The 26435-nt window shown below is 47.8% G+C and overlaps 7 protein-coding genes across 7 annotated transcripts; 4 read left to right on the forward strand and 3 right to left on the reverse strand.

Moving 5' to 3' along the window:
• Positions 1 to 1247: 1247 nt before the first annotated feature.
• GLAREA_09555 (Acetyl-CoA synthetase-like protein) lies at positions 1248 to 10636 on the forward strand (the record flags this gene model as incomplete). The annotated part of the gene is made up of 5 exons (XM_008086152.1): positions 1248 to 2072; positions 2165 to 8989; positions 9050 to 9216; positions 9483 to 9646; positions 9720 to 10636. 5 exons carry the CDS (start codon positions 1248 to 1250, stop codon positions 10634 to 10636), a joined length of 8898 nt encoding a protein of 2965 aa, XP_008084343.1.
• Positions 10637 to 11737: 1101 nt separating this feature from the next.
• On the reverse strand, positions 11738 to 12825 carry GLAREA_09556 (Clavaminate synthase-like protein; the record flags this gene model as incomplete). Its single annotated transcript, XM_008086153.1, has 3 exons — positions 11738 to 12367; positions 12432 to 12501; positions 12557 to 12825. 3 exons carry the CDS (start codon positions 12823 to 12825, stop codon positions 11738 to 11740), a joined length of 969 nt encoding a protein of 322 aa, XP_008084344.1.
• A 1018-nt stretch (positions 12826 to 13843) lies between these two features.
• Positions 13844 to 15058, forward strand: GLAREA_09557 (alpha/beta-Hydrolase; the record flags this gene model as incomplete). Its single annotated transcript, XM_008086154.1, has 2 exons — positions 13844 to 14205; positions 14263 to 15058. 2 exons carry the CDS (start codon positions 13844 to 13846, stop codon positions 15056 to 15058), a joined length of 1158 nt encoding a protein of 385 aa, XP_008084345.1.
• A 1009-nt stretch (positions 15059 to 16067) lies between these two features.
• Positions 16068 to 17266, reverse strand: GLAREA_09558 (Clavaminate synthase-like protein; the record flags this gene model as incomplete). The annotated part of the gene is made up of 3 exons (XM_008086155.1): positions 16068 to 16298; positions 16360 to 17034; positions 17096 to 17266. The coding sequence occupies 3 exons, from the start codon at positions 17264 to 17266 to the stop codon at positions 16068 to 16070; spliced, it is 1077 nt and encodes a 358-aa protein (XP_008084346.1).
• Positions 17267 to 18289: 1023 nt separating this feature from the next.
• On the forward strand, positions 18290 to 20906 carry GLAREA_09559 (Acetyl-CoA synthetase-like protein; the record flags this gene model as incomplete). The annotated part of the gene is made up of 2 exons (XM_008086156.1): positions 18290 to 19343; positions 19399 to 20906. 2 exons carry the CDS (start codon positions 18290 to 18292, stop codon positions 20904 to 20906), a joined length of 2562 nt encoding a protein of 853 aa, XP_008084347.1.
• A 77-nt stretch (positions 20907 to 20983) lies between these two features.
• GLAREA_09560 (Acetyl-CoA synthetase-like protein) lies at positions 20984 to 24403 on the forward strand (the record flags this gene model as incomplete). The annotated part of the gene is made up of 1 exon (XM_008086157.1): positions 20984 to 24403. One exon carries the CDS (start codon positions 20984 to 20986, stop codon positions 24401 to 24403), a length of 3420 nt encoding a protein of 1139 aa, XP_008084348.1.
• Positions 24404 to 25163: 760 nt separating this feature from the next.
• On the reverse strand, positions 25164 to 26264 carry GLAREA_09561 (alpha/beta-Hydrolase; the record flags this gene model as incomplete). The annotated part of the gene is made up of 3 exons (XM_008086158.1): positions 25164 to 25229; positions 25376 to 25956; positions 26006 to 26264. The coding sequence occupies 3 exons, from the start codon at positions 26262 to 26264 to the stop codon at positions 25164 to 25166; spliced, it is 906 nt and encodes a 301-aa protein (XP_008084349.1).
• Between the last annotated feature and the right edge of the window lie 171 nt (positions 26265 to 26435).

A 26435-nucleotide genomic window follows, 5' to 3' on the forward strand; every position in this document is an offset into this window, starting at 1 on the left:
TCGCTGGGTGTATTGATATACTTAGTGCTTCTCAGCTCTGAGTTATAAATTTGGAATTTTCTCTTCATAAACCAGTAGTAGTGATTACTTCACAAATTGAAAGAGTATTGAAAATGTATAACAATTAAAACCCCTTTCTTTGTCATCTTATCGTGCTTCTTGTAGTGACAGTTTCGGAACTAGAAAAACCACCTCAGAGGTAGCTCTTTTTGAGCTGGTGGGCGACTCTCATGGCGCACATCTGATTGTTATTTCTTATGAAATACAACGTGTGTAGTTCGAGTTACGTTGACAAGATGCATCATTAGGCATGAAAATGGATTAAACAGGCCTCACTTGGCGTCATGTTGTTTGGGGAGGCGGGGGCGGGGGCGCATCGCTTATTGACTTTGCATACCGAACTAGGATTGAGGAATACCCTGGCACCTCGATTGCATGGAGCCTGCCACCGTTAGTGGTGGCTTGATTTATGCTACCCCCAACACTTTCCAACCCCCTTCACGTCGTCATTGATCATCCCAATATGGCCTACGAGAGAAAGAGCTTGAAGCGTTGTTTCGTGAAACCCCGCTAGAGTCCCCACTGGACTGTGCAGTAATTGTATGGGATGACCGGTGACTACGACTGCATTTTACGGGGAAGCATATGAAGATCAAGCATATTGGCTATTGGGGACTATCTCCCAAGGGCCCACTGAGAGAGGAAATGATCTTCATTAGAGAATTTACAAGGAGGACCAATTACATATATATGGTCATCTGAAGTAAGCAGTAAGAACTCTAGGTGGACAATGCAGATATGATGTCCAAAGAAAACTCATAGTGACTAGTGGTGTATGACGGTGAACACACATGGAACCAAAACCCGATGCGGCTTAGTAAATACCTGTGATTTCAAACTTCAACCAACTACTGCATCAGCTTCATGAGATTATCATGAATTTTAGACATGATATCAAATCAGGATCTGGCCTTGGAACTGCATACAGTAAAGCGAATATAATCCCAAGTTTCGAGCGACTATTTCCCGTATTATCAATAGTCTTCTAACTGTCTGTCCAGCCAATACAGTGGCGAACAGTTGGTATCGTTTGAGTTTTACTTGATGTTCTTCGCTCTTTTTTCTCACCAATAGAACTGTGAGTGTAAACCTGTCCTAATTGAGGCTCTCCATAACTCAAGCAATAGCAGTATGATCCGACTACGATGCGATTACTGAGCGGCCGCAATCAACAGATGGAAACCATGATGCTGCGGTCTTGCCGCATGGAATCAATCAAGAGCATTGACGACTATGTTATAGACGCGAACTTGGATACATTGCGCGACGGAAAAGACAGGTTTTCTCCTGTCATCAGCGGTGGTGTGAAAAATGTTTTGACTACGGATGGAACTGTTGTCAGTCGGTTCCTGAGTCAAGTAGCCCAGAAGCAAAACCAGGATGCAATATGTTGTATTGGTGGAAGCATGACTTACGCTGAGCTTGATGATTACTCGTCACAATTGGCAGAGCGGCTCTTTCTCAGAGGTCTCCAGAAGGAAAATATCGTTTTGTGTCGTTTCACCAAATCGCCCTGGGCCATAGTCTCCTTCTTGGGCATTCTCCGTGCTGGTCTAGCATTCACACCCATCGACCCTTCTCACCCAGCATCCCGAGTTCAACAGATAGCTAAGGACACAGGATCAACTTTGATTCTTGTTTCTGAAAATTGTCCTGGAGAAGACGAACAGATTGAATCCTGGAAGATTGACTCACAGTTTTTCCACTCACTTGGCCAAGAATTCAATGGTAAACTGCCAGTCATTGAAAGAATGGATCTAGCCTATGTGTACTTCACTAGTGGGTCGACTGGTCGACCGAAGGGAGTGATGATTGAACACGGATCGATGTGCACAAGTCTTGTCGCCCATGGTGAACGATTGAATATATCTTCAACGTCACGCGTTCTTCAGGCAACTTCCTTCACTTTTGACCCCTGTCTGACTGAGATTTTTGCAACTCTTATACATGGGGGTTGCATATGTGTTCCTGAAAATCTGAGTAGACTCTCTGCGACAGTTAACCAATTAGCTGTAAGTACGCTCTAATCCTGTTTCCACTTGGCTTCTTCTTTCATAGATCGCTGAATACAGAAGGAACAGGCTGTTTGACTAACCAAACCTAGGTTAACTGGGCATTCTTTACACCATCTACCATATCCTTACTGGAGCCAGATGAGGTTCCGACACTGAAAACAATTGCAGTCGGCGGTGAAGCTTTAACCCAAGAATGCATTGACGCCTGGGCCTCTAGAGTTCGTTTGTTCAACAGCTACGGGCCTACAGAGGCTTCTATCTTTTGCAGCATCGCCATTACAGGGCCAAGAACACGGCGATCCTGTATTGGTCACGCTGTGGGCTGCCGTACTTGGATAGTGAGATTGACTGATCATAATACGCTGGCTAATATCGGTGAGGTGGGTGAGCTTATTATTGAAGGAGAAACGGTCGCACGTGGGTACCTGAACTCCCCCAAGGCAACGGCAGCCGTTTTCGTGACGGAGCTTGCGTGGGCAACTTCTAAAGCAGCTTCAGGTCGTGCAAGAAGATTCTACAAGACGGGAGATCTCGCACGGCTGAGTTTAGATGGCACCATAGACTGCCTCGGTCGCCGAGACAGACAAGTGAAAGTCCGTGGTCAACGACTAGAGCTGGGGGATATCGAAAGCCATATTAAAAAACACCTGGGTAATGGGATCCAGAACGTCCGCGTGGACTTGATAAGAATTCACAAAGACACGGCCGAGCAGCTCGTTTCATTTGTTGTCTTGAGTTCTTCGGTCGGTGCAATAACAGAATCTGGCACATGGAAAGTTTGGTGCTCTGAGCTGCGAGAGCATTTGTTGAACCACATTCCATCTTACATGGTGCCAAGCGAGTTTATCTCTATACAAAGTCTGCCCACTACGTCCAATGGAAAGGTTGATCGAAGTGCTTTGATGGAAATATTCAAGACCAGGTACAGTGATGTCGCACTAAAATCAACATCAAGCGACCACATCAATAAACATGACGCATCTGGGTCTGTACACAATCTTTTCGGCGTCGAAGTATCTCATGTACTCTCCCTGGACCCGTCGTGTATCGACTTTGGCAGAACCTTCTGCGATCTTGGGGGAAATTCACTTCTGGCTATAAAGCTTGTCTCACGCCTACGAAAATCGAATATCCACCTCAGCACCAGAGACATCTTACGGGCCACTTCCCTTTTGGAACTGTCCAATAAGGCTGATTCCACCGCTTCTAATAAGGCCGCGGCTCTCGGTACCCTCAAAGACGTCAACCTACTCTCCTCAACTCCTGCATTCGCTGGCGAGCTACAGGCCTGGGTTGCATCTCAATGTAATACTCGAACTGAAGATATTGAGGGTGTTTATCCCTGTACATCTTTTCAGGAGACTTTGATTCCGTCATTGACAAGCCAGCCAACAACATTTGTCGCCCGATACGTATTCAAGCTTCGAGATGACATTGATCTTGGTCGGTTCAAGATGTGCTGGGAAGACGCGTACCGGATCTTTCCTATCTTGCGCTCTCGCTTTGTTATCGCACCGAAACAAGGTGCAGTACGGGCAGTGGTTCAAAGCACTATTACCTGGAACAACGAGGAAGGCTTCGACCGGGCAGCGGGACTGAAAGTCATGGAGAATATGGACATTGGAACCGAACTTTCAGTCTTTTCCCTTGCCTCTTGTGACGTTGGTCGCTGGGAATTTGTCTTGATAATGCACCACTTGATTTTTGACGAGTGGTCTCTCCAGCTTTGTCTAGAATACGTGGCTCAGGTTTACGAAGGCTTGAAGCCGCCGGATTCCACGCCATTATTCGATGGTTTTGTAGGGTACTCAGTCGACGCGGCGCAGAGCAAAGCTTCCAAGGATTTCTGGTGCCAACAGTTAGGATCAACCAGTGCCGCACAGTTCCCTCGGCTGCCATCTCCTGACTACCACCCAAGATTGAGAGCTCATCACAACCTCGAGGTAAAATCACCAACTCTGCGTGGAACAAAACTATCTGCGCTCGTGCGAGCGTCCCTAGCTCTTGCCATCGGTCTTCACACTGGTCAAGATGACACATGCTTTGGTACTGTCATGAGTGGCCGCGATGCGGATATGCCCGGTATAGACGAAGTTGTTGGTCCTACACTGGTAACAATTCCAGTCCGCGTCACTTGGAGCCCCGAACAGACTGTCTCTCAGATTATTGAGATGGTCGATAGACAACAACAGTCTACGACCTCGCATGAGCATTTTGGTCTGCAGAATATCAGGAAATCAAGTGTGGGAGCCTCTCGCGCCTGTAATTTCCAGACCATGTTGGTCATTCAATCCCCCTCACCAAGAGATAAAACGCACAGTCTGTTTGGAGACCCTACAGAGACCGAAATGCGAGACTCGCACGCCTTAGTCATTGAATGTACCTTGAAACCTGATATGCTTTTATTTGAGGCTCGTTTTGACACTGCGGTAATCACAACTAAGCAATGCGAGCGGTTCCTCAATCTGTGGGAACACATATTGCGGCAGTTGTCAAATTCGGACGGCAACATGACAATTTCATCCCTGAGCAAAATCAGTCCAACAGACTGCCAGACTCTTGCAGCATGGAACGAAAGTCTCCCGCCTCCTTCTCCGGGGCTTGTTCATGACGGCCTCTCGCGCTGGAGCATGTCAGATCCAGACAACATTGCTGTGGAATCTTGGGACGGTACATTAACTTACCGACAACTCGACGACTTTTCTTCAAGCCTCGCTCAACTTTTGATGGCCACAAGCCCTGGTCCAATAGTCCCCCTGTATTTCCCAAGGGGTCTCCCCTTAATCTTGGCCGTATGGGCTGTGTTGAAGGCAGGCCGAGGATTCCTATGCCTCGATCCCGAGATACCAACAGACCGGCTCGCACATATACTGGAAGAGCTGAACAATCCCATGTTCCTTACGCAAAATGCCACCCTACCTGAGCCACTCTCTTCCTTGAACTTTTGGACTATTGATCATAACTACCTCAATCGACTGACCCGGAAAACGCCCCCAAAGCCTTGGCAGTCCAACATTTCACCACATGAGATTGCATATATGATAATGACATCCGGCTCAACAGGTCGTCCAAAGGGTGTCTTGATCGAGCATGAATCTATCATGACCACCATATCCCATAGCGGTCCAGCTTGGGGCATTCGGAAGAGCTCACGAATGCTTCAATTCGCATCCCTCGCATTCGACGCTGCTGTCATGGTGATTCTGTCGGCGGCAGTGCATGGTGCATGCCTGTGCATCCCGGAACAAAAATTGAGCCTTGACGAGTTAACACAGTTTGTGAAGGAGAAGAAAGTGAACTGGGCCTTCTTCACCCCATCCTTTCTCAGACTGGTAAGCCCTGCAGAGCTCCCTGGGTTGGAGACCGTCGCTGCTGGAGGGGAAGCAATGACTACGGAAGTGTCCAAGATCTGGGCTGCGAAAACTAAACTTGTCAATGCCTATGGCCCCTGCGAGTGTGCAGTTACTTGCGCATGCACAATTGTTGATTGTGATAGTGCAAATATCTCGTCTATTGGCAGAGCCGTTGGCTGTTCGCTCTGGGTCGTGGATAGAGAGGACCACGAACGCCTCGTTCCGCTTGGTACGGTGGGTGAGCTACTCATCGAAGGCTCGATTGTTGGCCGCGGATACTTAAATGATGCCGAAAAAACAGCGGCGGCATTTATTTCGCCGCCACCTTGGACCGCGGGGTTTTCCAGGGACTTCTGTAAGATGTACAAGACCGGTGATCTGGTACGCTATGACGATGACGGTCACTTGCTCTATGTTGGGCGAAAAGACAACCAAGTGAAGCTTCGGGGCCAAAGACTAGAGCTTGGTGAAGTGGAGCACAATATTCAACTCGTAGCTCCCGCTCACCCAGTCTTGAGCTTTGTGCCCAAGAAGGGAATACTGGCGAAGCACTTAGTCGTGGTTCTTGGGGCAAGTCTTAGCAACCTTGTGCCAACGTCTGTTTACCAGGCCGTTCCTCTCCTGCGAGCTGATTCGCACCAGAGTCAAGCTCACGATATTCGCCGTCAAATCGCAAGAAAGCTTCCTGATTATATGGTCCCTGAACGATTTGCCTTTCTGCAAGACTTGCCGGTTTCCCTTTCAGGCAAGTTGGATCGCAGAGTCATCGAGAGTTGGCTAGAGCAGCTGACCAGTATTGATGAATCCATATTTTCGACGGGAGAACAAAGCGAAACGCTGAAGTCTCGTGAGAAGTCAAGCACACGTACAGAAACTGTCATGCAACGTGTCTGGGCTGCTGTTCTCGGCTTATCGGATGATGCTGTGGCTGTCAACAGGTCCTTCCACGCATTGGGAGGCGATTCGATTATGGCCATGCAAGCAATCGCTCGTGGTCGCAATCAAGGGCTAAATATCACCATCAAGGATCTCCTTCGGGGTGACGATATCAAGGTTCTCTCGCGGAGATCTGACTCTGTTGTTGATCCACGGCCCACTCAATCTCTTCTGAAAAAGGGCCAGCCGATGCCATTATCCGCCATACAAACAGCTTACTCGCTTCTGGCTCCCATATCCCAGCCGCACCATTTCAACCAGAGTGTTCAGGTACTAGCACAGAGACGCATCTCTCCAGAGAATCTACGCGCGGCTATTAGGGCTGTTGTATCACGCCACGAGTCGCTGCGTACAAGATATGACTTCACTAGACTGAGAACCCCTACACAGTGCGTGTCAGAAGATGTAGAGGGGTCATTCTCGATAGACTTTTTACAAGTCAACTGCAGCTCGTCCTTGAATGAACGTGTGAAGGAGTTCCAGTCCATTCCAAACCCTGTTACAGGCCCACTTATTCATTGCACTTTGGTCGAACAGCCAAACAGCCTTCAACGAATGATTCTCGTGGCACCTCATCTGGCTGTCGACATTGTATCATGGAAGCTAATCTTAGAAGATATCGAGACAGTACTCGAGGGACGATGTTTGGAACCGGCCCCATCAGTATCGTACATGGAATGGTGTGAGAAGGCGCGTGTGCGGCAAGCAGTGAAGTTGAATCTGCCCGGTCCACTTCACGACTATTGGGGCTACGGATCAAGTTCCCTCACTTATGCCGATGTAGCACGGGAATCTTTCACTCTCGATGGCCTTACCACGGAAGCCTGCTTAAAAGACAGCAATGCCTGTCTTCGGACCAAGCCAACAGATCTATTCATTGCAGCCATTTTATGGGCGTTCCGAAGTACATTTGATGGGAGGGAATATCCTGTTCTCTGCCTTGAGGGGCATGGCCGACAGCGACCCAGCATCGATTTAGATGTTTCTGGCACAGTTGGATGGTTCACCACAGTTGTGCCTGTCCATGTTCCAGTGGCCAAGGGAGAGGATCTCCTTCAATTCTGCAGACGTATCAAAGATGAGAGATTTCAATCTGAAAGTATCGGAGCAGATTTCTTTGAGGGGCAGTCACTCTCTGGCTCCAGAGATGTGGACATCCCAGAGATTATGGTGAATTTCACGGGTGCTTCAAGGACCAGCGAAGGGAGCGGACTCCTCATAGAGGATGCAAACACTCCTGGCGACCTATACGATTTTAGTGACAGCATGCGTCGCTTTGCTGTGTTTGACTTCTCGATTTCCGTGGACAAGGGGGAGTTGAGGTTTGAGCTTCTCTACAATCACAGCGTCATCCAGGAAGAGCATGTAAAGGAGTGGCTCTTCAAATGCAAATGCACATTGGAGGAGATATCTGCTTTATCGGCCACATGTCAGCCACGGCCCACGATATCCGACCACCCTGAAATGATCATGTCATACGACAATTTAGATGGGCTAGGGCGTGATCTGCAAAATATCGGCATCAGCATACTCCAGCGAGAGTTAGGGCCTTGGGCTGAGTCCATCTTTCCAGCAACACCAGTGCAAAATCAGATGCTGCGGTCTCAAAAGGAGAATTCTAAATACTGGCATGTGACAATGATGCTTCGGGCTTCCACCACGGATTCTTCGCAAATGGATTTGGATAGAATAATGAACGCATGGAAGAAAGTTGTTACAACTCACGGGATCCTGCGAACTATATTCTTGCCCAACCCACAGGCATCCTCGACTGACTTCATGAACATTGTCGTCCAAAACATATCTCTGTCTGACATGGTCAATATCAGCTCCTCCATGAACTTGTTAGCAATACCGCGAACGAAATGGCGATCTGCCAGACCACAACACCGCCTCCACATCGCTAAATATGACGAGACGAGCATGGTATGCCGCCTTGAGATCAACCATGCTTTGGTTGACCATGCTTCGATACCCATAATCCTCGAGAACTTTTCTCGTGCGTATCAGGACAGCTCTATGCCTTTGCACGAAGTATCCTACCAGAAGTACGCCTCGACAATCCCCAGCAAAGGTACCCGGTTCTGGTCAGATTACCTAGGCAAGGCTCAGCCTACGAGGGTGACGGGGTCATCAACGCTGGACCTAAGGAGAAACGAGAGTCTATTCTCTGTGCCGATAAATACTGAGAATGTCATCGAATCTGTAGGCAGGATCTTGAAGGCGCACGGGATCACTGTTGCTACTCTGTTCCGTCTAGCTTGGGCACTAGTCTTAAGACAGCATATCGGAATGGAAGAAGTTGTTTTTGGCTTCATGATCTCGGGTCGAGATGGGCAGGTGGCAGAGGTTGATCGTGTTGTTGGTCCTGCCATCAATATCGGCGCATGTCGGGTGAAAGATTTTGAGCGAGGTACTCTCGCATTGCTTAAGGCTACCCAGCAGGATTTCTTTGACGTGCTGGAACAGCAACATTCCCTCGTAACATTTTTGAACAAGCAACGCAAGACAGACCCAACTGGGTTGTTTGATACAATCGTTAATGTTAGGCAGCATCAAAGTAAACAGAAGGCGTCGGGCTCGTTGGTTTTTGAAGATCTGCCAGGTAGTGAAGACCCTTACGAGGTGAGTACCCTGACGATCCCTGTTGGTAAATCACATCGCCATAGGCTAACCACATGGCAGTACGCCGTAGTGGTAGAAGTAGATGTACACGACGAGCTAAAAAGCACGGCTAGCATGACTTGTTGGTCAGAGTCAATACCAAAGCAGGATGCACAGCAGTTGGCTGAACTCTTCAAACAAAGCCTGGAAAAGATTAGCGCAGACATCTCTGTTGAAATGACTGATACGTAGATTGATAAATATTAAGCTTAGAGCCGGGGGCGGGGCCGGAGTTAAGCCCTATACAGCGGTATTAATACCAGGGATCTTAGGAAGCTAAATAGAACAAACCCTTACCCAATGGAAGTTTATGGTGAAATCAGCCACCTGTCGCCTGTTTTTATTATATATAGGCACGGCTGTTCCCCCTTCTTGAACTCCTCAAGCAAAACACACATCACTCACATTGAATCCACTACCCACCAGTAGCAGTCTAACAGAGCAAGTGGTACAGAAACGCTCCCTGTCGTCTATTAGCTTCTTTCTTGGTTTTGGCTCGACAGGCAACAATAATCTTTGTTTTCTCACCTCAAAGTCATCCTATTCTTATTCACGCCAGACAAGGCAAGATGCACGACGAAATGAGCAAGCATCTCGCTATTGGCGTGCTCGGGTGCGGTATGTGCCTTTTGAAACTCTCTCTCTCTCTGTCATATAGTACAATCGAATCTGTTCACTCACTCAACTCTAGGCAAGCTCGGAACTGCAATTCTCCAGGGTCTACTTTCTGGTGGGACCCAAAAGCTACCGCAACTGTATACAATCACCCGAGTCACAGTTTCGGTTAGATCGGAGTCAGCCGCCAAGCTTCTCAGCAAAAAGCTTGAGGATGCGCGCGCAGCTGCTTCAGAATCTTCGGTCACCCCTAAGGTTCCGGAAGTACAGGTTCTGCGAGGCGACAGTCGGCTGCTCATCTCGCAGTCCGACGTTGTTATTCTAGGCTGCAAACCCTACGATTTTGAGAAAGCCCTTGGGACAAGCGGCGCTCGTGATGCTCTCCTGGAGTCGGCAGATAGCAAGATCCTAGTCAGCATTCTTGGAGGAGTTTCTACCTCTCAGCTGTGGGACTGTGTACGTGGCGGTGGAAATAGTGGAAAAGAGATAAACCTGGAAATTGTCCGAGTTATACCCAACTTAGCAGCACGTTTAAGACAGTCAATGACGGTCATTGCATTGCCTGAGAACGGCAGACCTTCTCCAGCGCATGAAGTACTTACGCAACTGTTCTCAGATATCGGAGCCGTTGAGTATCTGCCGGAGACACTCATGGATAACGGCTCTTCGCTCTGTGCATCTACGACGGCCATCTTTGCAACTTTGATTGCATCAGTGGCAAAGAGTGATGGGGCTCTTGAGATAGACACCCGCGGAGGCAATTTGCGGAACAATGCACTGCGCATGGCAGCCTATGCAGCCCGTGGGGCAGCCGACCTCATACTTTCAGGCCAGATTCCCGCAGAGATCATATCCGAAGTCGCAACGCCCGGGGGTGCGACTAGAAAGGGGCTCGATAAGCTTGAGGAGGACAAACTGCCCGAATTGATCAATGAAGCCATGGGTAGAATATACCAAGCTACTGGGGCCCTTGGAGTGAAAAAAGATAATTAATTTTGAGGCCAATGTTTTGATCATTTGTCAAACAAGTAGTTCCAGCTTGACAGGTTCAGGTATGAAGAAGGCAAATAAGGGCAGCAGTCTTGAGCATCAACCAAAGTCCCTCTTAGCTACAATGCAAATATCAAAATTAAAACTAACACCAAAACATCGACTTCATTTTGTCTCTCGGTTTTTGTGGCGGGGGGGGGGCCCAAGTATCTAACCTGCGGAACAGGGCGTTGTTTACAAGTAGTATTCTCCTAGACCGTAATGACGAAAGGAGTGCTGAGTCCCTAAAGCTAGTGCAATCAATGACGTTTGCGCTTTCGTTTATTTCCGTGCTGCATTGAAAAGGGGGACAATAACACATCCGCTTCTTATATATTGGAGTGGGCGATGGCTGCTCGTCCATGTTTGAGGATGTGAAGCCCTACGCGAGAAAGTAGGCTATACTTCGTACATGACTGAAATAACCAGCCCTCCACATCTGTGCACTCCTCTAAAATAGTGTAAAACTAGAGAGTCCAGCGAATCATTGTCTAATAAGATTGAATGAGCGTTTATCTTATTCGGTAAAGTTGTTACATAGGGTGGCGGCGGCGAAAGCTGGTTATTTCAGTCATGTACGAAGTATAATGTCTGTGAATTATTTGAGCAAGCTTTTTCAAAGCTGATAATCAAATATTCAACCCTGCGGTCCTTGAGAAGTCGAGCTTGTTGATTGTTGAATGATTGAATTCGAGCTTAAATGCATTTTGCACCAAGCGTCTGTGTACATGGACGAAAGTCCTTGCTCACTACAAAGCTCTCAAACACCTTATTAACACCATGACACTCACACGCCGCCAAACTTGATGTCACCACACAATTTCCAAGTTACCTATCGACCAGGAGCTACACACATCAAGGTGGGCTCCCTCAGCAGCTTGGTCAGCTGGCAATACCGACGTGAAGCAAAAGATTTAGTTTATATACGATTCCTAGGCAAACAGGTTGTCACCAGAACTTCGGCAACAACGAGGAATTTTATTCACAGTTTCGGAGCATTGAGGACTTGAATGGCAGGATGTTCATCATGCTGTGATAATTTATGAAGATTGAAGCGACACTTGGTCATTCTGTCTTGCCCGTTTGACCTGAGCGATAGCTTTTATACTTTCTCAAATGCCAATCGATACTTTTCCAATGTTGACCCTCGGCGTCAAACTCAGCATCCAGCTCAGGCCGAAGGAAGTAGGCACAAGAGAAGCGATCGTGTATTGTTGTTCCCGGTGTTGGTATAACACGGTGTAGTGCAGATTGGAAATTCTTTTGGGACATAAACCTGAGCGAATCTCCGATATTGATGACGGCACAGCCCTCCCGCGGCTCGAGATATTGCCATTCCCCCGTGTCAGGATGACGGGCTTGGAGTCCTCTTTTATCGGCAAACAAAACAGTCAAGCTACCAACGTCTGTATGCGGCGCAAGGCCTGTTTTGGGTATCTCATTATCCAATGTCCCGTACCGGACAAGTAATAGGCAAGACGTTGAAGGCTCAGACGGCCGGTGTTTCGATGCAAAGAAGCCCTCACGACTTCCCATACCGTCTCTGCTCTGATCTAGACCCCTCAGAATATTCAGTGCAACAATATGCAGTTGAGACATAAACTCAGTGAAGAGAGATGACTCCTTTTGCAGGATGGGTGGCAGAACAACAGTATCTTGACCTTCCACGACTCTGCTCATACCATCCCGGGGCAGCTGCAATGATAGAATTGTCAGTGGTGGAGGCAAGCAACGTAGTTCAGCACCTGGTCCAACTTACTGTGTAAGCTTCTACGCCATGCTTTTCTCCTGCGCCAGCAAGTCCCGAATTCCTCCCAGCAGGTGTATGTCTGTGTGAGTGCATGAGAAGTCATGGCCGGTGCAGAGATCTATAAGGGTACGTACCCGTGTAATTTCCAAGGCGCGATGGTATCGATATCGTAGTTGTTCTTCTCCTTCTCGTCCATTTTGAAAAACTCGTTGACAGCTTTGAATACGAGTGGAACTTCATTCTCTACGGGATGCAGTTGCTTGTTCGCATCCCGCAGGTCTATATAGAAAAACCCGTCACGCTCGCAGGCTTTGCGTAGAGTAGCAAGTTCATTCAAGTCATTGTGAAGAAGTTTCTCGTACGCGATGGTCAAGTATTCGGGAGTCGTAAATAAGCTCCCCATGTTCGGATATTTTGTTGTCCCAGAAACGACTACAAAAGGATCGGTCCTGACTTCAACGAAGTAATCGATCTCTTCACTATGGCAGATATGAATATTAATAGCTAAGTATGGTTGACTGGCGACGAATTTACATCATCACGCTTTAGTTGTCTATTTCCCCGAAGCGTCGATGTATCAATCAATTCTATAATTCTATGACCAAAACTTGTCCTATAAACTTCTCTATGATCACTACACAAACACCGCTTATCATGTACCACCGAAAAACTTCACATTCATCGGTCTACAAAGAAACAGACATGTAACGGTATCTCTATGACTTTACACAATTGGTGCCGTTTACCTCTACGACATTACATTTAAACATACGTCAACCCGCATGGCTCCACACAGTATGGTGCGATGTGGTAAATTTCCTCCCATATTGCTTGGCAGTGACCTTGCCTTGTATGGACCAAACATCAAGAAATCAGAGACGGTTTACCTCCGTAACGCGGGGGAATTCCTATTTGGGTGCTACTATCCCCCCCCTATTAAAGGTCATACGGTGGGCTCGTAATCTGACTGTATCGGTTGACCTTGCAGTAGTGTCCTCTTGAGTGCAAATCGCCACTCCGTCCCCATGCCGTGGCTTGTCCAGCGAGCCTAAGCGAGAGCCCCTTGTTTTAGCGAGGATCAACTCGCTACGGGGGGGCTTGAAGTGTATGATGCCTGGAAGCGAAGTTGTTTCATAGTCAATCCAGTAGGCTGCATAAACGGAATAGTGATCTTTATTAGTTATAGATTATAAGCTTGTTTTTACGAAATTAGTATTGCGACTTCTAATTGCTAATAGGTAAGACTCACTACTGTCATTCCGCCTTCAGATTATCGTTCCTTCCAAAACATTGTGAGATGGTTATGGAATACAAGTTTGGAATGCCCGAGCCCCGGAGCAGTAAGTCCATCAATGATTATTTTGGGCAGATTTTTGGATCACAAGCATTAACTCTGGCCCCCAACAGATAGCTGGCACTCGATGCCGGACAAGCTTCCCACTCAGTTCTATACCACAATCGATGAGTTCGTGTTGGAGTCGGGGGAAATAATATTCGACGCAACTGTCGCTTTCATCATCAAAGGACGTCTAGATATTCTACGCTCCAATGTAGTCGTCATTTGTCACGCTCTCTCCGGTAGTGCCGACTTTGAAGACTGGTGGTCTCTCCTGTTTTCCGGCAACGAAAAGGCAGCACTAGACCCCGAACGTTTTTGTATCATCTGTTGTAATTGTTTAGGCAGTCCATATGGCTCGTCTAGCCCTGTTTCCTCCAAGCCAGGCGACGGGACCGCTTTCTATGGACCTAGTTTTCCAAAGACAACAATCCGGGACGATGTTCGGTAAGACTGTCTTGCATCCTTCACATTACCAGTGGTGATCCTGATACATCAGAATAGCATTCAGAAATATGTCCTAGACCAACTGGGAGTGCGATCAATTCACAGCGTCATCGGGGCTAGCATGGGCGGTATGCTGGCCCTTGAGTGGTCACTGTTCGGCGAAGATTACGTACGATCGCTGGTCCTGATAGCAACTACAGCAAGACAGGGTCCATGGGCTATAGCATGGGCGGAAAATCAACGAGCAACAATCAAAGCCGACGCCAAGTATCGCGAAGGATTCTACACTGACGACCCTCCCGTCGCCGGCCTTGGAGCTGCGAGAATGTCAGCCATGCTGTCGTACCGGACGCATAAATCTTTCGACAAAAGATTTGGGAGACGGAGGTTACTAGCCAGATCTGTGGAAGACGTCCGTCCTGGAGACAATGTTAACCCCTGTACCTCTATGTCTTTGGAAGGCATGAGCCTTAGCGGCCATCGTAGCAACAAGCAGCCCACGTTCGCGGTGCAGAGTTATCTACGCTACCAGGCCGAGAAGTTCAATGAACGTTTTGATACTAATTGCTACATCCATCTTTTGGACAAGATTGACTCGCATGATATCATTCGCGGACGCTATGAGAATTTATCTGACGGTGATGCCATGGAGGCAGTACTGAGACAGATTCAGCAACCGGCGTTGGTGGTTGGAATTCCCACAGATGGTCTATATCCTCTGAGCGAACAGCTGGCCCTGGCCAAGGGCTTACCGAACGCGACCTTCTATGCACTGGAAAGCGAAGACGGGCATGATGGTTTTCTTTTAGAAGGCAAAAAGCTCAACTGTATTCTTAAACCCTTCTTCAATTGATGAGCCATTTGTAATAGTACAGTCGCTGTACTCAAAACCATTGAATTAGGCGCGATGTTGTTATTTACAAGGTACATTGTGGTTGAGTATACCAGCCCAGTAAGATGGTTCAGTGCTGCGTAGAACCAGAAAGTGATGCTCGCTTTCCAATTCTAAAATTGCCAAATTCGTTCCAAAGCCATATCAGCTTAGATAATTCTACTTACAACCTCAAGAATTAGTACATCCTGTTCATGTCCCCAAGATTCGGATCAACGTAGCCCTTGAAATGGAACACGTTTTGATGGTATCTCAGAACTTTACTCACGAGGATCAGCTTTCACCTGTTCATGTTACCTGCTACATGTATTTGGAGCCGACACTTACGCGGAAAATTCCAACCCCCTTGTTTCTCCCTTCGCAAGTCAACCGTGTCTCCGTTGCTCACCTTTTTCACGCTCATTTTTGCGTGGCTTCTGTGGTAGCGGTTCCTCAGTTTGGATACAATAGACATTTCTGCTGAATTGCACCCCGAGCGTATTGCTAGGTTGTTAGTACTGTTCAAAACTTGTTCATTGCAAGTTCGCAAAGTAACAAGGCACGTAGGACACAAACCAACGCCGAGAATAGTGCTGGCAGAGGTCTAACTAGGTCTGCGGCGACAACCTTGGAAAGTTGTGGAGCTGCCTTCTTAAGACGAAATGCAGATCTGTATATTTAATTGTCGATGGCACTCTAATCCACTTTGATTTATACTGCCGCTATGAACGCTTAAATTGTTTTGGAAGTTCGCCTCACAAAGCCGTACAGTTTAGCAAAAATTGAGTCTGCGAGGTTTGGCAAGCCTTCGAATCTTGTTATATACTTTAAAGTACAATCCAAACTCGTGGATCCGTGTTGACAAACACCGCGCATAAAATACCCATAACTAAGTCTCGGAAGTAACGTTTTGAAAACCACCTGCCATGTACAGAGGTACATTGAAAAATAAACGACACTCCTTCATCTCTCAACTCGGAGGATCGCCAATCTAGTAAGCCTGTGCAAGGCGTCGCCTATGAAATTCTAATCCTGTCATGTCGGGATACGCAGAAGGGGCAGAGCTTTGTTGAAATTGAGGAAGCGGTCCCACCGAGGCATTGTAATCAGCCTTGACGAAGTATGGGATGGAATACCGTTCAGGGATGTTTGGGATGTTCCCATTGACAGATTTGTTCTCTAAGCTCGGGGGCAATGTTACCTGGTGTACGCCGGCAGGAATCTATAAACAAGGTTAATACCCAAACTGTTATAAAGACAGGAGCACACCACAATGAACATACCATTCCGTTGGACCATCGTTGCATTGTTTCGCTAATGTTCACAATCATCTCGCCTCTCGGCCCTGGAGGAATAGGCCGGAATGTGCCCCTGTGGGTTCTGTCCTCAATCTCCAAACCCCCAACCGTGTCTTGAAAAAGACAGGTGATAGCTCCCAGATCGGTATGGGGCCACACTCGGTTTATCTCAGGTGAGATCCTCTCTTGTTTCACAGCTGGATAATGATTCAAGCGTAATTCATGTGCCTTTTGTTGACACTTAGCCGTGAATGACCCTGCAGGTAGATTCAAGGAAATCTCCATGGCTTCGAGCAGCAGCATGCTGACCGAGTTGCACCTCTCGTAGAAATCTTCCATGAAAGATCTGAAGCCAGAGATTGACGACTCAGCAAGCCATTTGTTTGGATATTTTGAATCGACAGTCCCGCTCATGTCAAAGTGCTCCTTTATTTGAAACCGATTAGTCTTGTACAAGGAGATCATGCATATTCGACTTTGGTTAGTCACCTTAATGTCCGGCTTGATGTCCTTATCACTTGTGCCAGGTTTCAAAGCATGGAATAATTTGGCGGTACTCTCTGAGCCGACACTACTCCATCCTCGTTGAGGATTCGATCCGTCTGCAAAATGTAGAATCTCACTTTTGATATCAACAGGTAGATGAAAGAACCTCTTGGACTATGAACTCCATAGTCAGTTTACAACACAACTAAAGGAAGATTCAGCACTCTGGAAGTACCCAATCAAATATCTCCTCAATCATATCATCAGAGATGCCATGGTTTATAACTCGAACAAATCCATGCTGTATCAAAGAGTCTCGAAGCTGGTTTGCGAAGATTTGTCGTTTTAAGCTATCGCCGTCAAGGAAGAGAGAAGCGTCAACAATTGGAACCTCGAATTCGGTCATGTTTCCCACGTCGTGCAAAGTTCTGTAAGTATTTAGTTGTTACACTGAAAAATCTAAGTGGAGTAAAAGGATAATCTTATATAGTATGACTCGTTCCACTTTCTAATAATTTGTTTTCTACAACGGCCCACTATTCTTAACGTCATATTTTGTTTCATTTTATTCATTACTCGCCTAGCGAACTTTCACATTTTTTTGAGTAAAAATGTATATTGACGATATTCCTTAGCAGCGCATTCTATTGACTTTGCAACTATCAAGTTTTAAGTATATGCAAAGTCAAAGCAACTCGCCAGCCAAGGAGATACTCGTAGCAGTCGTCCCGGCATTTCGCTTAAGCTTTCAGGGGCACATGCGAGGTCACCCGCTGATCAGTCGTCCTATAAATTAGCGAAGCTTGAAGGCGCGACTGTGACCAAGTACAATGTCGTAGACAATGCCGCCAAGCGGGTGGGGGTTCTCTGTCAAAGAAGTCTTGTGAAGCGCCCTGGACCATGGCTGTCATTCATAGGTCTGAAATGTCAGCATTTCCAGTTTTGACTTGATGCTTGCTAGTTACTGTCACGGAGACACAGTACTTGCGTCATCGCTCCTAACCGTCTAGCATCGTTTAATTCTGTGCATGTAGACAAGAAAATGCTTTGTGTTGACTGTGGACAGCAACTACAGGATTTGATATGTGGCACCCATCTCATGCAGAGAACAGCCGCGCACGCCATGGTTGTTGAATTGCGGATTAACATAAGTTACTGTAGTCTTGTAAGCCGTAAACCTGGTGATTTACTGCAAGATTTTGCCACTTGAGCGAAAGACGGAGATCAGAGCTTGGTTAATATATTTCCTCCTGTGCATTCTCCTGGTATCACATGCATTTACAGAGGAATCATATGCCATATCGTACATAATTCTTTTGGTCTCACTTATAACCGGAGCAACGTCCAAAAATATCACAAAAGCCAACGCAACACTTTTTCTCAACATGGTAAAGGTTCAAGATCTCAATCTGCAAAACCCTGATCGCAAATGACTGATTTATTTCAGGATACTGGGCCCGTCGAACAGTCTCACGAGGTGCTCGAGCACGTTCGCCAGCTTGAATACTGGACCAAAGAGCTTGCAAACAGCTCTCCGGCTGAATTTCTAACAGATTTCCCTCGCCCGTCTACACTTTCTGGTCCACTCGCCGTGGTCCCGCTAGTCGTCAATGAATGTGTGTATCAATGCCTTCGGTTATGGTGCCGTGCACATGAAGTGCCTGTCTTCGCGGCGTTATTCGCCGCGTTTCGCATAACACACTATCGCCTCACTTGGGCAGAAGATGCGACTATAGGAACTCTTCCTCTCGAGCGTAACAGTGCCAATACTCAGTGTTTGCGCGTCACAGTTGAAGACAATGACACATTTGAGTCATTGACCCACCAAGTTCAATCAAAAGCATTGGCCGCCCATCAAAACCAAGACATCCCCTTCGATGATGTTGCGTCGGTTCTCCTTGAGACAAAAGACACATCTCGGCACCCTCTGGTACAACTTCTATTTGCCTTCCATCCCCAAAAGAAGGGCAATCAAGAGCAATTTCAGAGTTCAGAGAAAGACACATCACCTCAATCTGATGTAATCTGGCGACTTTTGGAACATAATGGAAGGCTAAGCGGCACTGCACAGTTTGCGACAGACTTGTTCAAACAAGAGACTATCTGCAACATGGTTGAAATCTTTCAAAAAGTCCTCCGCCGAGGTCTTGAACAGCCTCACACGCCGATCTCAACGCTATCTCTTATTGACGCTGATGGTCTAGTAAAGCTACACGCTTTGGGTGCTGTTGAGATGGAGAGATCTGATTATCCACGGGACTCGAGCATAGTTGATGTCTTCCGCGAGCAAGCTGCAGCTCACCCAGATACTATAGCCATCACGGAATCATCAACGCGAGACTCGTCGGCGAGGCTGACCTATTCGCAGTTGGACCAGCAATCCGACGAGCTGGCTAGCTGGTTACGCCCCAGATATCCAGTGGCCGAAACACTAATCGGAGTGTGTGCACCGAGATCATGCGAAACAATCGTTGCACTTCTAGGTATGTGCTTCGTCCACTCCCAAAATCCCGTGTCTTGACTAACGGAGCAAACCAGGCATTCTCAAAGCGAACCTTGCGTATTTACCGCTTGACGTTAACGCTCCGATCGCCCGTATCAAGACAATTCTCTCGACTATCAAAGGTCCCAGGGTTCTACTCTTTGGCTCCAAAATGGAGATTCCAAATATCCAACTGCCAGATGTAGTGTCAACGCGGATCAGCGATACTCTCGGCCAACGTGATAAAGATGGCCTGTTGACAGTCCGCCCTTCTGCGACAAGTCTCGCATATGTTATGTTCACATCCGGGTCGACTGGTCAACCCAAAGGGGTCATGGTAGAGCACCGTAATGTGTTACGGCTGGTAAAATCCAGCAAGCTTCTTTCCGATTTTCCATCACAAACTACGCAGGTAGCGCACTTGACGAGCATCGCATTCGACGTTTCAATAATGGAGATTTTTGTTGCACTTTTGAACGGGTCAACACTCGTATGCATCGATTATCTTACCGTTCTAGATAGTAACGCACTTGCGGCTGCGGTTTCGCAAGAACAAATCCGCGTGGTGATGTTCTCGGGCGCGTTACTTCAGCAGTGTATAGTCAACATTCCTGAGACAGTCAGCGCTTGGGACGCTGTCTTTGTCATTGGCGATCGGTTCAACAGTCGTGATGCGGCAGCGGCAAAAGCGCTTGTTCGTAGTCGTGTCTACAATGGATATGGTCCGACAGAGAACGGCATTGTCAGCACCGTTTACAGTGTTAGAGAACACGAGTTGTTTGTCAACGGCGTCCCTATTGGACGTACTGTTACCAATTCGGGAGCCTATGTGATGGACCGAAATCAACAGCTTGTTCCTGTCGGAGTCATGGGAGAGCTGGTTGTTACCGGCGAGGGTCTTGCTCGAGGATACACCAACCCCGCGCTGGATGTGGACCGCTTTGTGTTTATAAACATCGGTGACGAGCATGTACGAGCATATCGAACCGGAGACAAAGTACGAATCCAGCCAGAAGGTGGTCAACTTGAGTTCTTCGGCCGCATAGATCAACAATTCAAGATTCGTGGCCACCGTATCGAGTCAGCCGAGATAGAAAATAGTTTGCTTAATCTCAGTGCTCTTAGGGACGCGGCCGTTGTCGTGACTCAGAAGGAAGAGCAACAGGAGCTGGAAATAATTGCCTTTGTCGTAGCTGAGGAGAACAACTCTGGCGACGTGCAGCAGAAGGTTAATGGTCACTCAGGATATCCTGCCAATCAATTCACCATGCAGATAGGAAACGATGTCCGTAAGCGGCTGCAGAAATTGCTCCCGACTTATATGATTCCAGCGCGGATCATAGTGTTGGATCAGATGCCACTGAATATCAATGGCAAGATCGACCGTAAGGAACTCGAGCGGAGAGCAAAGGGGGAGAATTCACTCGAAGACAAGCCAACCTCCTTGCACGTAGCACCGCGCAATGATATTGAGGTTATACTTTGCGAGGAGTATGCCGATGTGTTAGGCATCACGAAAGTCGGCATTACGGGAACTTTTTCGATCTTGGTGGACATTCGCTGATGGCCACAAAACTCGCGGCTCGACTTAGCCAGCGGTTGAGTACCCGCGTATCAGTGAAAGAAGTTTTTGACAAGCCCATGGTAGGTGACCTAGCAGCCACCATTCGAAAAGGCTCGAGCCCACATAAGCCTATCCCCCGAATGAATTACGCTGGACCCGTGGAGCAGTCATTTGCTCAGGGCCGAATGTGGTTTCTTGACCAGCTAATCCGTGGCTCATCACGCTATCTCCTACCATTTGCAATACGTTTGCGTGGGCAGCTACAGACTGAAGCCCTCACCAGTGCACTCAATGCTCTAGAGCAGCGGCACCAGGCTCTGAGAACAACATTTGAGACGCAAGACGGTGTAGGAATGCAGGTCATTCAGGACTATTGCGGAAAAGAGCTGAGAGTGATTGATGCATCAGTTGAGCGAAACTCAAATTTAAGCCAGCTGCTGCGGAAAGAGCAGACAGCTCCATTTGATCTGACATCTGAGCCGGGATGGAGAGTGTCGTTGTTGCGGCTACACGACGAAGAATACATATTATGCATCGTCATGCATCACATTATCTCAGACGATTGGTCCAATGCAATTCTACGTCAGGAGCTGAGTAGATTCTACTCCGCTGCTCTTCGAGGCCAAGACCCTCTGTCGCAAGCGACCCAGCTCCCGATCCAGTACTGGGAGTTTGCCGTGTGGCAAAAACAAGACGCACAAAAAGCTGAACATCAGCGGCAGCTCGAATACTGGACTAAGAAACTCACTGATAGTACACCTGCCGAGTTACTGAGTGACCATCAACGGCCGGCCGTACCATCAGGTTATGCTGGTGAGGTCCAGTTCGTGATTGAGGGTTCGGTCTTCGATGACCTTCGTGAGTTCTGTCGCAACAGACAAATATCTATGTTTACTGTACTGCTCACAGCGTTTCGCGCAACACATTACCGTTTGACCGGCGTGCAGGATGCCAATATTGGAACACCAGTTGCCAACCGCGACCGACTGGAGCTGGAGGAAATCATTGGCTTTTTCGTCAATACCCAGTGTCTACGTATCCAGGTCAACGAGGAGGACACCTTTGAAGGACTGCTACTGCAGGTACGCTCGACAGTCGCAGAGGCACTCGCCAACCAAGATGTTCCTTTTGAACGCCTCGTGGCTACACTCTCACCTGGGTCAAGGGACATGTCCAGGAACCCGCTAGTACAGCTCATGTTTGCGCTCCATTCTCAACCGGACCTTGACACAATCCAATTGGAGGGCCTGAAAGCAGAACGCGTACCATCTGCAGTTTCCACTAGATTCGATGCCGAGTTCCATCTATCTCAGGGGGACAAGGGACTGAAAGGCAGCGTGCTCTTCGCAGCTGACCTTTTCGAGCGTGAGACGATCCGGAATATGGTTGCTGTCTTTCAGGAGACTCTACGCCGAGGCATTGAGGAGCCGCACATCCCAGTATCATCTCTGGCCTTGACCGACGGGGTTGCAGATCTCCGTAGCCTAGGTCTATTTGAGATCGAAAAGACTGAATACCCGAAGGAATCAAGTGTGGTCGACATTTTCGGCGAACAGGTTGTCGCCTGCCCAGACGCGATTGCTGTTGTAGATTCAACATCGCAGTTGACATATTCTCAACTTGATAAGAAGTCGAACAAGCTCGCTGCTTGGCTACGACGGCGACGTCTTCCAGCCGAGACCCCAATAGGCGTGTTCGCAACTCGATCATGCCAAGGCATCGTTGCATTCTTGGGCATCCTCAAAGCTAATTTGACCTACCTACCACTCGATATCAAGACTCCAATCGCCCGCATTGAAACCATCCTCTCGGCTGCTATTACAGGAAACAAGTTGGTCCTTCTGAGTTCTGGAGTGATCATTCCAAATCTTCAATTACCGGATGTTGAAATGGTATGGATCAGTGACACGCTAGGCCATTGTGATGCGGATGAACTTGCGAGAGACACCGAAAAGCCCTCGTCGATGAGCCTTGCATATATAATGTTCACTTCAGGTTCCACGGGCACGCCGAAGGGTGTTATGGTTGAACACCGCAGCATTATCCGGCTTGTGAAAGGAAGTACCGTGGCGTCTGATCTCCCACAGGCGCCTCGCGTGGCACACTTGAATAATATCGCTTTCGATGTCTCGGTATGGGAAATACTAGTGGCACTCCTTAATAAGGGTACTTTGATTTGTATTGATTATTTGACTGTCTTGGACGGCGAAGCTCTCGCAAACGTCTTTGCCCGACAACAAGTCCGAGTCGCCTTCTTCCCGACCGCCTTGCTCAAGCAATATCTGGCTGATAAGCCCTCTGCTCTTGCCCATTTGGAGTTACTGCACGTCGGTGGAGAGCGATTGGATGGCCGAGATGCAATTGAGGTGAGATCACTCATCCCATCTGTTTACAATGCGTATGGTCCCACCGAGTCCCATGTTTGCACAATGTATAAGCTCCGCAATAATGAGGACTACACCAATGGTGTCCCCATCGGTAGAGCTGTTAGCAACACTGGAGTGTATATCATGGATTCGCAACAGAGACTGGTTTCCAAGGGTGTAATGGGAGAGCTCATCATAACAGGCGATGCGCTCGCTCGTGGGTACAAAGATTCAGCGCTCGACTTGAACCGCTTTGTTGAAGTTCAGCTTGAGAGCGACTCCCCACCAGTGAGGGCGTATAGGACCGGCGATCTGGTTCGCTATCGACCAAAGGATTTCATAATTGAAGCCTTTGGCCGCATGGACCAGCAAATTAAAATTCGAGGCCACCGTATTGAGCTTGCTGAGGTGGAACATGCTCTGCTCAACCGCGCTGCTGTTCGGGACGCGACTGTCGTCATCCGAAAGGACGAGAATCAAACGTTGGAAATTGTTGCGTTCGTCTTGATTCGAGTCGATTTCGCAAACAAGGGGTTGTCAAACGGAGATACAATCAAGCAGAGTCCATTCGGCAAGGACGTCGCCAAGCAGCCAGGAAATCACAATGGTAAAATTGAAAAAGACATTCGCAATCAACTAAAGGCTCATCTCCCATCCTATATGATCCCGACAATGATCATAATTCTAGACCAGATGCCTCTCAACCCCAATGGCAAGGTCGACCGGACAAGACTAACGCAAATGGCCGAGAGCGTACCGAAGAATACGGCCGTCACGCGTGCAGCGAAACCCGAAGTGATCAAGGGTGCGCCGAAAACCCAAATCGTCGTCGAACATGTAGCCGTACTTAGTGATTTGGAAGCAGCGCTATGCGAGGAGTTTGGTAATGTGCTCGGCGTCGAGGTCAATACTACCGATAATTTCTTCGATCTGGGCGGCCACTCACTTCTGACGATCAAACTGGCCACACGAATCAGTCGCCGACTGAATTTGCGAGTGTCGATCAAGGATATCTTTGATGAGCCAGTACCGATCGAACTTGCGAACAAGATTGAGCGTATGCAACTGCAAAGTCACCGCTTGCAAAATGGCGAGGTTAGTTGCTTAGTGTCAGCCCGGGTTCCCATTTGAAGCACTGTACTGACTTAACTGCTGTCAAGTACAGAAAAAGCTCCATATGTTCAGGCCATCGGCTTAGTCCTAGCGTTGCTAGCCTCTGAGAATGTTTGGTTAATAGAAGGATTAGAGGGATTAGAAGGAGGGGGGATCCACAACAGAAAGCCACGTGGAATACTGCGGTTGTTTTAGCCTTAATGCCAGTACGATGCTTATTCTGTTTTGATGTGAAAGGGGCAGTCTCAAGTAAGTTATTAAAGTAGCCACTAGCAAATATATCCTTTGTTTCTTTCACTTTGGGCCGAACCGACTCGCAATTCCGCTAGATCCTCCATGGTCAGAATTGTGTGACCTATCGCGATTTTATTGACGAAACGCTGGACAAACAATGACGCCTATCGCGGGTTGAGATGCAGAAGATGTCTTTCCAAGCTAAATGTCACCACTTTGAGTAGCCTATAGTGACATCTAAAAAAATGAATTGCAGGTGGGGATGGTAGAAGTTGAGATTACCCATAAGATGAAATCAATTCAGTTCACTTGAAATTCTAGCTTCACCTGTTGAAGACGAGAACAGTAGCTATATCCACTAGAGTTCTATCCAAGTTGAGTAGCGAAGTGAGCAAACAAGCCCATCGCATTACACTTGATTCCGTATTTTCTTCAGGCCGTGGACTTGCCTTTCTCACTCCACCACTGTAGGGGTATAACGATGAAACGAAAAAAGAGACAACGCTTGTACAGTTCTCCAATGCAACGCTGTTGTTCTTGCGCCTTAGAGAACTTTCAGACTATCAAGAATATCAAGACCCTCGTTCAATTGCTGTGTAGCGACTTTGACCTGAAAGCCCAATTAGCCAGGCGTGAATCCCTGAATCCCGCTGAATGATTGAATTTGCAAAGGCTACTGAGAGTAATATGAAAATAACACAATGAGAGGAGGGGGTGAGAAGGGGGCAACAAAGGTGGGGACGGCAAGCAACCTACGTGTGAAGGGTCGAAGATGCCATAATGAGTCGTGTCTACATCTATGACAGCTTTGATAAAGCTTGGATAGCTGCCATCCCAGCGTAGTAGGGGCTCATGGCGAAATCGGTCTATATGACATGGCTCAAGGCCTCGGCCGTTCGGTGAAGGCAAATCGCATCTTATCATCACAGCAGGCGGTGGCCCGGCTGAATTTTCCGGAATGGAGGCATCGTGCTCGAATCTCTTAACCTCGATGGTACACCACTTCTGGCCCAACCGTTTCTGCAGAATTCTGTCGTTGGGAATCGTGTAAACTTCGTCATGAATAGTAGCGCGCACTGGACTACCTTGGCAAGTTGGTCCATCCCAATGGGGTAGCTCCCACTCTTTCAAATAAACATCACAGTTGGCGAACGACTTGCGCACAAGTTCCGGCAGATGTTCGAAGTCAGGGTCAGGGCCGGCAGGACGCAGCTTGCACATGGGTATGTGCAATGGGGAATCGATAATCAACATGCCAGCAATGGAGAACTCAGGAGAGACAGCTCCCGCCAGCTTCTTCGCAATTGCGAGAGAGATGTAGCCACCGAGTGACCATCCTGCAACGAGCGAGTGAGTTGAGCCGATCGATGCATGATAAAGACTTACCTCCCAGCAAAATAGAGCCCCGAATGCCAACATTTTTGATAAAGTCTATGTAGACACCAGCCATCTCATCCAAGCCACCTTCATACAGCTCAGAGGTAGACCAATTCGGGTCGTGGATCGCCCAAACGTCACGATTTAAGCTCCCAAGACGAACGTACGGAAAGATTGTGCCACCGCCGTCGTGGATGAGCACAAGTGGAGTTGCGTGACGAGAATTTTCATAGGGACTGTATTGTATACACATCGGGTTGTCCTCCATGATATCAAGGGTTAAAGAAATTTGGGAAAAGGGGGTAATGGAAGGCTGCGTGTTTCTTCCCAATTGGGATGACTGGATTCGTGCGATTAAAAGAAGTTTGAAGGGTGGTTGGAGTAGAACTAATGTATCTATGGAAAGAAAAGGAAATGAAATAATGAACTATGAAAATTT

The sequence above is a fragment of the Glarea lozoyensis genome, assembly GCF_000409485.1.
Source record: "Glarea lozoyensis ATCC 20868 chromosome Unknown GLAREA4, whole genome shotgun sequence".
Classification (NCBI taxonomy): domain Eukaryota; kingdom Fungi; phylum Ascomycota; class Leotiomycetes; order Helotiales; family Helotiaceae; genus Glarea; species Glarea lozoyensis.